This window comes from Carcharodon carcharias, chromosome 16, assembly GCF_017639515.1.
Source record: "Carcharodon carcharias isolate sCarCar2 chromosome 16, sCarCar2.pri, whole genome shotgun sequence".
In the NCBI taxonomy this organism is placed as follows: domain Eukaryota; kingdom Metazoa; phylum Chordata; class Chondrichthyes; order Lamniformes; family Lamnidae; genus Carcharodon; species Carcharodon carcharias.
In genome coordinates, this window is record NC_054482.1 from 10,190,655 (window position 1) to 10,202,492 (window position 11,838).

Genomic DNA, 11,838 nt, shown 5'->3' on the forward strand with positions numbered 1-11,838 from the left:
CATTTATTAGAACTTTAAATGCAAAATCTGAAATTCAGGACAACAATTTGACAGTCCCTTGTGCGAAAAAAAAAGGAAATCAGAAATTGCAGACAATTTTTTTGTGTTAAGTATGTGGTGGGGCGGTTCTAACTGTTGAGTGTGAACTTCTGTTGTCTGGCTACTCCTGGCCTGGATCCTTTGCGTCAGCCTTTTTCCTGTTTTGCACTTTTATCAGCTGTGTGCATCTTCTATTTATTGCCACCCAGTCTCACAATTTAGTTTATTTTGATGTTGCTGGGTTGGCGACAGACATCAGTCTGGGACAGAAGTGCGTTCCTTTTCACAAACTGTACAGTATTGTGAAGGGTCCGCCGCTTCCCATTGTTTCCAATCGAAGAGAGAGTATCCTGTTCTCACGGTTTCGCTCCTCTAAGCTGTTGGTTGCGTTTTCAACAAATAAAGGTAACATTCCACTGACAAAACGTTTAAAACTTAACCAAAGTTGCAACGTGTTGTTTTATTCTCGACTTTCATTCAGTTTCAGTTTAATTTCTACAAGTTTGAAACTTACTTAAACAAAATTAGATTTCACGTTCCGTTTTGGGGAATCTCTTAATTTTTTGTTGTTTTGAACGTTAAATCAATTTAGTCAAAAGTAGAGGGACGTATATTTTTAAAGAGTCCTTCACGACCACAGCCAATTAAGTAATTTTTTTCAGCTGTAGACATAACTAAAAATAAATAATAAATAATTCATTTATGTAGACATAATGAATTATTTATTTATTATTTATTTTTAGTTATGTAGACATAAATGAATTATTTATTATTATTTATTTTTAGTTATGTAGACATAAATGAATTATTTATTATTATTTATTTTTAGTTATGTAGACATAAATGAATTATTTATTTATTATTATTTATTTTTAATTCATTTCCAAAATGAGAAGAAAATGCGTCAGTTTATTCTTTTAAAGATCTTGAAGGGGCAATTAAATTTGAATTGATAAGGTACCTTTTTTTTTTGGAAGGCAGGGGTTTGGTTTGTGGCGTTTGCTGAAGTTGTGGCTCTTGTTCTTTGCAGAGTGAAGAAGCCCTGCTGGCTGTTCTCCCCGCGGCTGCTCACTGACTCGACACCCGGACCGCCACCACCCCCCCCACCCCGCCCCCGCCCCCGCCCCCGCTCCCGCTCCGGGATCGCTGCGCCCTCTGCCGGGCGGCTCCGGCAACGGGCGAGGAGGAGGAGAGAAAAGGAAACAAAAAGGCGCGGGAAAGTCGCAACAAGAAAAAAGCGCAGCGAGCGATGGAGGCGGGCGCAGGGCGGCACGTGCCCCACAGCGGCTCGGAGGTCATCTGGCAGCATTACAACTACACCGGCAAGCTGAGGGTGGGCGCCGGCGGCCCGGGCACCGACCTGACCGTCGCCTCCATCGTCTTCATCGTGGTCTGCTGCTGCATCGTGCTGGAGAACCTCATGGTGCTGCTGGCCATCTGGCAGACCAAGAAGTTCCACCGGGCCATGTACTACTTCATCGGCAACCTGGCCCTCTCCGACCTGCTGGCCGGCGCCGCCTACACCGCCAACATCCTGCTCTCGGGCTCCAACACCTACAGCCTGACCCCGGCGCAGTGGTTCCTGCGGGAGGGCAGCATGTTTGTGGCGCTGGCCGCCTCGGTGCTCAGCCTGCTGGCCATCGCCATCGAGCGCTACCTGACCATGCTGAAGATGAAGCCCCACAGCGCGGGCGGCAGCTCCCGCGTCTTCCTGCTCATCAGCGGCTGCTGGCTGCTCTCCGTGCTGCTGGGCGGCCTGCCCGCCATGGGCTGGAACTGCCTGCGGCGCTTCCCGCACTGCTCCACCGTGCTGCCCCTCTACCACAAGCACTACATCCTCTTCTGCACCACCGCCTTCAGCTTCATCCTGCTGGCCATCGTGCTGCTCTACGCCCGGATCTACGCCCTGGTCCGCGCCCGCAGCCCCCGGCGCCTCACCTTCCGCAAGTACTCGGTGCGCCCCGGCAAGAGCTGCGAGAAGTCGCTGGCGCTGCTCAAGACGGTGATGATCGTGCTGAGCGCCTTCATCGCCTGCTGGTCGCCCCTCTTCATCCTGCTGCTGCTCGACGTGGCCTGCCAGGTGCGGGGCTGCCCGGTCCTCTACAGGGCCCAGTGGTTCCTGGCCCTGGCCGTCCTCAACTCGGCCATGAACCCCATCATCTACACGCTGACCAGCCGGGAGATGAGGCGGGCCTTCTTCCGCCTGCTCTGCGGCCTGTGCCGCCGGGCGGCGGCCCACAGGCTCCGGCAGCACAAGCCGCCGCTGGTGGCCACCCACGAGTTCAGCCGCAGCAAGTCGGACAACTCGTCCCACCAGCACAAGGACGAGTGCGGCACCCCCGAGACCCTGATGTCCTCAGGAAACATTAACTCGTCGGCGTGAGGCTCGTTTGGACCGAACTTTGGGAGGTGGGGAGGAAGAGGGAGAGGGAGAGGGGAGGGGAGGGGAGTGCAAGGGAGGAGGAGGTGGGTGTGCAAGAGACAAGAGAGTGGGAACCATTCAGCATTGGATCACCCCGGCCTTTAATGCCCTCGTCCTCCCAACAGATCCGTGGGAATGTAATCCTCACTTTTTATTCATATAAGTAGACACTCCTGGAGGTATTGGGACCAGGCACTGGAGTTTGTAAATCTCGTCTTAATTCTCCTACATTTCCAAGGGTAGCAGGACTAAACTGATGTTTGAAGATTCTCTCTTTTAAAAATAAAGTGCATGGACAAACTTATCTCAGACTTTTGAAAGGAGGCAAATGCAATTTTGAAAGAGGATCTGCTTCAGGGTGTTTTTTTTTTACTTCCGAAAGCTGTATCATCCTTTGGAAATCCTGGTGTCAAAGCAGCTCATGTCGAGCAATGCAGTTCTTCGGGCGAGTGGCCGAGATTCCAGGGGTGTAGAGCATCTCGTGAAAGGACGGGCAAGTCCCTAACCGCTTGGCCACAATGTGACTTTGGTGAAGTTACTTTTCCTAAGAGGCCGAATATTTTAGAGATGCATTATCAGGCACTAGATTCTAGAGTACGTGCCTTCAAGTGTATTATGTAATGTAAGATAAGAAGAATATAGTATCAAATTGTTGAAAATTAAAGATGTTACTAACTAATCTCAACTGTGTCATTTTGAATGTATCAGGTTGTCACTCCACTCTCCAACCATATGTTGTTAATATCGTCAACTATTAATTTATTAACATTGGTAAAATGTAATTACTAGTTGTCCAGATTTGTTGCATAGCATTACTATGAAAAATTACACTTTAGGCACAAAGTGATTTGTCTAAATTATTCAACTTTTGTAATTAGGAGCTGACACAAAGTATGTTAAATGGCATGTATTGTTCCAAACTGCAAACAGTAAAATCAAAAAATAATGTGAAAATGGCATTCATGTGGAATTTACACAAGACGTATGTAAATACATATTCCTTTTAATTCAACAACTGTTTCAAGATCTCGTTTATTTTGAGGCATCGTTTATACCAGTACAATACATCTGTTAATCAATTGTTCATTCTGAAAGATTTGTTTATTAAAATTGGGACATGATAGCAAATGATTTGTTTGGCCTAGTGGGATGAGTTGGGAAACAAAACCGGGAAGTTCATATTCATGAGCCTGATGTAGAAGCCACTCCTGATAATCCATTCAATTTTTCCACTTAAAGAAAATTATCCAAATTATTGGAATTAAGGTATGCAAATATTCTAGAAATTTAGTGCTTTATTATTTTAAAATTCTGATCCCTGTGTTCAGATCCCCCATAACCTCATCCCTTGCTATTTCTGGAATCTCAAGTCCCACAATCCTGGTACGTTAGCTTCGGTTACAAAGGGGTTGGAGTATAAGAGTGAAGGCTTACTAAAATTATGCATGAATTTTAGAGAGGTCACACCGTGCACAGTTTTGATCTCCTTACCCGAGGAAGGATATACTTGCCTAAAGGGAGTGCAATGAAGGTTCGATGATTGGTTCCTAAATTGAGGGGATTGTCCTATGAGGAGAGGTAGAGTAGATTAGGCATTTATTCCTGGAGTTTAGAAAAAATGATAGATAATCCAATTGAAACATATAAAATTCTAAAGAGACTTGCAGGGTAGATACTGAAAAAATGTCCCTGGCTGGGAAATCTAAACCATGGGGTCACACACTCAAAATAAGGGTTTGGCCATTTAGCTCTGAAATAAGGACTTGACACAAAATATGTTAAATGGCTTCTTTGCTCAAATGGTTGTGAATCTTTGGGATTCTCCATCCCAGGGAGCTGTAGATGATCAGTTGTTGAGTATATTTATGACAGATCAATAGATTTTTGGATATTAAGGAATATAGGAATGTGTGCAAAGGTGGAATTGAGATAGAAGATTTGCCAATATCTTGTTGAATAGTCGAGTAAGAGCTAGGGCCATATGGCCCTCTAACTCCTATTTCTTATGTTTTTATGTAACCCTCCAGAATCTGTCATTTCTTGAACTTTAGCTTCTTAGAATTATAGAATTTTATAGCACAAAAGGACACCATTTGGCACAGTGTTGGCTCTTCAGCAGAGCTATCCAATTAACCCCACTCCCCTACTTTTGTGCACCCTGCACACATTTTGCCCAGTTGGCAACTCTGCCTTCAGCTGTCTAGACCCTAAAAGCTTTGGAATACCTTACCTGGACTTCCTTTTTCAAGACACTCTTTTAAAACCTATACATTTGCCCAAGCTTTTAGTTACCCATTCTAATGTCTCCTCCTTTGACTAATGTGGATATTTGTCTAACTACACTCCTATAAAACACATTGGGACATTTTATGGAGATGCTATATAAATGTTAGATATTATTGTAACACATAGTGACTAGATTAAGGGAAGTAGATTACACAACCCAAATAAGGGTCTCTACACACTGACAATGGTTAAGACACTGCAATTCCAATAATCACTGGTCATGGTCTGATGGAGATTAATATGCAGCATAACATGCAAGAACACAGCAATTTCACATGTAAGGGAGACAAGTTATACCATATATTTTCATCAATGTGAAGTGTTTTGGCTTTGGATCAATAGAGAAGAGGTAATTTTCTGAGTACATGTTGATGGTAAGGAGGACTTGCAACCGTGCTGCTGCCCATTGAATTATCCCTTGAAAATGAATTTCTACATCAGTGGAAAAGTTAACTTTGTAACAATGCAGTTATGTTTTCTGTTCATTAATTTACATGAGCACAAAATGCTTCCTGCCAGCCACACAAACTCAAGATTATCCCAGAATGTATGGTATAACGTGTTTAAGCTAATCAAAATTGATTCTTGTCAAGCAGTGCAAGATCATCTGGGAGAGATAACTTCACTTTTGTTTGACTCCACATCAGCTGTAGCTTATAACAGCAAGTAGACCTTGGGGAATTTTTAAAATGCAATCGTTCATTTTTACAAGTTACGCCACTTCTGACATTAAAAAATGTAGCAAGAATTTGGATGCTGTGGAGCAAAACTCTGTGCATGTGTGAATCTACTTTATTTTTGTGGCCAGGCAGTGAAGCAGAGCAGACAGGAGAACCCTGGGGTGCATCTAAAACTGCAGGATCAGGGGGGGGGTGGTTTAGCAGAAAATGAAAGAATAATTAAAGTGCAAAAGGAAAGAGGATAAAGCAATACCCATCTGCAGTCTGAGCTGAGTCAACTGGTCTGCAGATACAGATGCAGTCAGCCCCCAGCTCCCAAGTCTTGTTGAAGATGAAATGAGAGAACAGATTCCCTAAATAGCAGGGAGAAGCAGAATTCAACTAGTGATATACTTAAATTCCTTTATAAGTTAAACATGGGTTGCAAATCTATCTTCTGAAAATGATTTTAGTGCAAGATAGATATAGAAGTGCAAGACCAGCTACCTTAAATACCAGAGAGAGAGAAAAACACCATCTAATTTTTTCTCAAATTATTCCAAGTTGTCCTAATAACCTACCCACAAATCTATTGCATATTTTGATCACACTTTATGTGAAGGAATCCTAAATCAGCCTTAAATTTGCCTTTCACCAGTATGAATCTGTGAACCATTGTCCAGCTATCACACTTTTAATTTGAATTATGTTCTGCATTTATCTTTTTGTTACATTTACTACTCCGTATCCCTCTATGAAGCCCATCTCAAGTTCCTTCTTTCAAGGCTAAAATGCTCATTTATTCAATTGCTGACAAGTTTGCCATCAGGCATTATAGATTTATAGATCTTGATTATCTCCTTTGAGTCTTAGTGTCAGGAGCTCTCTAAAGCCACTTGCAGGATTGTGGAAATGTATTTCCCTGAATAAATCATACTGTGGATAATATAAAGGCCTCCTGTTTGTTTTTTCTTTGGCTGTGGGTAACTTCAGCAGGTGTCCATCCATTGTCCAGTCCTGGTTACCCTATTGTTTATCCTTCAAGGTGAAAATGGTCATCATCTGTGTGGTTATTAGGGTTCCGGTGGGAACCTAGGTACCTGCTAAGGTCGATCAGTGCCCAGAAAGATCTAGTTACCCTAAGAAGGTGGTGGGAACCCTTCTTCTGGAACCACTCTATTTCTAGTGTTAAGTAGGCAATTCCATGATTTTGACCCAGTAATAATGAAGAAATTACCTATGTGGACGTCAGGTTGGTGTGTGAATTGGAGAGAAAGTTGTGCTGCCACAATATTTCTGCTTTTTTCTTTATCAGTGATGGAGTTCTCAGGGCTGGGAAGTTCTTTCACAGCAAGCTTGTTGAGTTGCTGCAGTGTGCCCTGCATATAGGACATACTGCAGTCACAAGGGATAATATAGGAGGTGATATTGAATTTAGTTTCTGAATATAACATATATATGAAAAGAGAACTTTTGCTTAAAAAAAGTACTAACAACAAATTGTATTGGATACAGATTTTTTTGTCTGTAGGATTTCTTCAGTACAGTGATGAATGAGGGTAATGTGTTCATGACTTTCAAACAGTGGCATGCCCAGGATTTGAGACAGATCTGTGGACTTTTTTGAGATATATGAGATTTGATTTTTATATACTTTCAATTCAAAGTCTTTTAATTTGAATTTTGGCATTAACTTTTCATTTTGCTGCATCACTTATGTTGTTTAATTCAAGTTATTGGATAATGCAATCTTTTGAGCACATGGAATGATTTCAGGTTACCATGGTAAGCTGTAAACACCTATTACTGGAATAGACATTGATTATTTGGATCACTCTCCAGGAATCTATGTAGAGAAACATCCAGAAATCTGAGCTAATGTGTCTTCGACCTTTAAATGCTGCCATAGACTTGTTGGCAATGTCTTCACTGCAATGGCTACATTCTCATGTACTAGAGTTGAGGATTCAAATGTTTACAACCCAAACGAACAGCCACTACTGGTCCCTGATTTTATAACATGACACAAAATAGACCATACTGTATTAGATCACATATAGGCCACACTTTTAAAAGCATGTAAAGATGGAACTGTGTGCTACATACAAGTTAATTTATATATAGTAGTTATCATTAAGTTACTGTTGAAAAATGTCTGCAGTGTAGTATGACACAATGTATTAGGGGTCATTTTATTAATGCAATACATTATACCTGAACCTTCTCCTCACTACTGTCACCCTATGAGTGAGTATCCAAACCCACTCCCACAATAACTCAAATCAACGAAAGGAAGCATTTATGTGAGGAAAGGAAGATTTCTTACCAGAGGGACCCAGGTACAGTATTATCCATTTTAAAAGCGCTGATCCTTTGCTGTGTAACTGGAATCATTGTGTGTGTGTGTGTACCTGCGACAGGTCTGGTCCTGTATTTCTCAAAGCAACTTGACATTTACTACATGAATGTTTCACATTAAAATATGCCAACGAGATTGTATTGACCAGGGGAAAAGTACAGTGACATTTGAGTGTGATGCTGGCAGAGAGACAGAAATGGTATTTTTCATCATGTCTGTCAGCTGACTTCTAACAAGTCTACAGAAGTAGGCTGACAATGAATTAAAGATAAACAATGTGTGTAAACCCATGATGACCAGCTGTCTCCCTCATTGTGCTTCTACTTATAATTTTCCTAGCATTGAACAGTAATAGATTATTGTGTCAACAGATCCTGCCAACTGGATTGTCAAACTGTCATCTATCCACAAGGTCTCTCTATGATCAAAGAGGCAATTATTAGCTTCACATTTTAACTTCTCAATTTATTACCTTCTTAATACCACGACAGAAACAGTTCATTAGGAACAGACTGCCCCAGTATTATATGTCACAGTGTGCACTACATGTAAGATTGACAAGATAACTTGGAGGCACAAGTCATGAGTGATCTATATATATTTATCAAACACATTTGCAGAGGCTACATGGCCCATTTATTAATTTTATGTTTAAGATTGAAAAAGGTAAATGTTTGCATTCATTGAATTAAGGGGGTGTGAGTGGTTTTATTCTGGGTCCACATTAAACACTCTAAAACCAGGGATAAAATTTAGAGTAAAACTCACCTTACCCGTCAACATCTTGGTGGTTACCAATAACCAGAAACTGAATTTAGCCAGTCATATAAATACTGGGCTGCAAGAGCAGATCAGAGACTGGTAAATCTGTGATGAGTAATTCCCCAAAGTTGTTCCACCATCTACAAGGCACAAGTCATAAGTGTGAAGCAATACTCTCCACATGCCTGGATGAGCGCAGTTCCAACAAAACTCAAGGAGCTCGACACCATCCAAGTCAAAGCAGCCCACTTGATCGGCACCCTACCCACCACCTTAAACATTCACTCCCTCCACCAACATAAGAAATAGGAGGGGGAGTAGACCATTCGGCACCTCAAGCCTGCTCCCCCATTCAATAAGATCATGGCTGATCTGCCCCAGGCCTCAACTCTTCTGTTATGCCAGCTCCTCATAGCTTTCAACTCTCCAATATTTCAAAAATCTATCTACCTCCTCTTTAAACACTTTCAGTGATCTAGCCTCCAAAACTCTCTCGGGTAGAGAATTCCAGACGTTCAGTACCCTCTGAGAGAAGAAATTCCTTCGCATCTCAGTTTTAAATGAGTGTCCCCTTATTCTGTAACCATGTCCCTAGTTTGAGATTCTCCCACTAGTGGAAACATCTTCTCAACATCTACCCTGTCAAAGCCCCCTCACAATCTTGTACGTTTCAATAAGATCACCCCTCATTCTTCTAAACTCTAATAAATAAAGGCCTAAGCTGTTTAGCCATTCTTGATAAACCAACCCCTTCATCCCAGGAATCAGCCTAGTGAATCTCTTTTGAACTGCCTCCAATGCCAGGATATCCTTCCTTAAATACGGGGACCAAAACTGTACACGGTGCTCCAGGTGAGGCCTCACCAACACCCTGTACAGTTGTAACAGGACTTCCCTAATTTTAAACTCCAACCCCCGAGCAATTCAGGCCAAAATCCCATGTGCCTTCTTAATTACTTGCTGTACCCGCATGCTAACATTTTTGTGTTTCATGCACAAGAACACCCAGATCCCTCTGGGCTGCACTTTTTTGGAATCTCCCTCCATTTACATAATAGTCTGCCTTTTGATTCTTCCTACCAAAGTACATAATCTCACTTTCCTACATTAAACTCCACCTGCCAAGTTTTTGCCCACCCACTCAACCTGTATATATATCCCCTTGCAGGTTCCTTATGTCCTCATCACAACATGCCCTCCCACCTATTTTTGTATCATCAGCAAATTTGGATACATTACATAAGAACTAGGAGCAGGAGTAGGCAATTCAGCCCCTCGAGCCTGCCCCGCCATTCAATATGATCATGACTGATCTCATTTCGGCCTCAACTCCAATTTCCTGCCCTCTCCCGATAACCTTTCAACCCGCTACTAATTAAAAATCTGTCTATCACATCTATTACACTCTGCCCCTTCCTCCAAGTCATTGATATAGATAGTAAAGAATTAAGGACCTAAGACTGATTCTTGTGGCGCTCTACCAGTTACGTCTTTCCAACCTGATAAAGACCCATTAATCCCAACTCTCTGTCTTCTGTGTGTTAACCAATCTTCAATCCATGCCAATACATTACGCCAAATACCATGAGCTCCTACCTTGTACAATAACACTGGCGGGATGAGGTTTCATGTCCGTTTTTAAAAAGTTTCATAAAGTTAATGTGTTTCCTATTAACATGTCCCATCTCATGTGACATTGTCCGGACTCGAAACATTAACTGTATTCCTCTCCGCAGATGCTGTCAGACCTGATGAGTTTTTCCAGCTATTTTTGTTTTTGTATCAGGTCCTGGCAACTTGTCTGCCTTTAGTCCCATTAGTTTGTCAAATACTTTGTCCCTCGTGATACTGTTACAAGATCTTTCCTCCTGTTAGCTCTTTGCTTATCTGATATCTTTGGGATGCTTATAGTGCCCTCCACAGTGAAGACTGATGCAAAATATTGGATTAAAGGATCTGCTATTTCCCTGTTCCCCATTATCAATTCTCCAGGACACTGGTTTGAGACCCGAGTTGCTCGCCCTCAAACTGAATTTGAAATTCTATCATATTTTGATTGTTACCCCCTACAGGATCCTTAACTATAACATCTCTTATTAATCCCACCTCTTTACGCATTACTAGATCTAAAGTAGCCTGTTCCCGGGTAGGTTTTGCGATGTATTGCTCAAAGAAATAGTCCCTGATACACTCTACAAATTTGTCTTCCATGTTACCCCTGCCAATCTGATTTGTCCAGTCAATATGCAGATTAAAATCACCCATGACTATTATAGCACCCTTCTTAAATGCCTCCATTATTTCCCGATTTATACTTTGTCCTACAGTGAGGCAACTCTTCAGGGGCCGATAGACGACTCCCACCCATAACTTCTTCCCCTTGCTATTCCTTATTTCCACCCAAACTGATTCCACATCATGATCTATTGCACCTATATCACTACTCACCACTGCACTGATACCTTCCTTTATTAACAAAGCTACCCACCTCCTTTTCCTTTTTGCCTATTTTTCCAGAATGTCGAATACCTTTGAATATTGATTCCCAGTCTCAGTCACCCTGCAACCATGTCTCTGTATTAGCTATCAAGTCATATCCATCTATTTCTATTTGTGCAGTTAGCTTGTTGCAAATACTGTGTGCAATCAGATAAAGAGCCTTAAGCTTTGACTTTTTAACCATTATTACTCATTCTGGTTCTGATTTCTGCTGCACTCTTCTACTTATATTTTCTGCCCCTTCCTGTCACACTTTGAGTATTGTTCACCTCTTCACTACCCTGCACCTCTGTTTTCTCATTTCTTTTTGATTTTTTAAACTTCCCTTCATTGAACCCTCCCTCCCACTGATGAGTTTCAAGTCCTATCTACAACCCCAGTTATACGATTCTCCAGGACACTGGCCCCAGCATAGTTCCAATGAAGCCCATCCCAATGGAACAGCTTCTTCTTTCCCCAGTACTGGTGCCAGTGCCCCATGAATTGGAACCCATCTCTCCCACACCAATCTTTGAGCCACGCGTTTACCTCCCTAATCCTATTTACCCTACGCCAATTTGCATATGGCTCAGGTAGTAATCCAGAGATTATTACCTTTGTGGTTCTGCTTTTTAATTTAGCCCCAAGCTGCTCGTAGTCCCTCAGCAGAACCTCTTTCCTAGTCCTACCTATGTCGTTGGTATCTATGTGGACCACAGCAACTGAATCCTTCCCCTCCCACTCCATGTTCCTCTCCAACCCAGAAGAGATGTCATTGACCTTGGCACCAGGTAGGCAACACAGCCTTTGGGACTCTGTGTCTCTGCTGCAGA

At 42.2% G+C, this 11,838-nt stretch overlaps 1 protein-coding gene across 1 annotated transcript; it reads left to right on the forward strand.

Annotated features, from left to right (window-relative positions):
* Positions 1–1,151: 1,151 nt before the first annotated feature.
* s1pr1 (sphingosine-1-phosphate receptor 1) lies at positions 1,152–3,473 on the forward strand. The gene has a single exon (XM_041208125.1). It carries the CDS (start codon positions 1,289–1,291, stop codon positions 2,420–2,422), a length of 1,134 nt encoding a protein of 377 aa, XP_041064059.1. The 5' UTR covers positions 1,152–1,288; the 3' UTR covers positions 2,423–3,473.
* Positions 3,474–11,838: the final 8,365 nt, after the last annotated feature.

What these genes read in the sequence shown, in the direction of transcription:
- s1pr1 (XM_041208125.1), top strand. Translation starts at nt 1,289, where the DNA reads ATGGAGGCGGGCGCAGGGCGGCACGTGCCCCACAGCGGCTCGGAGGTC.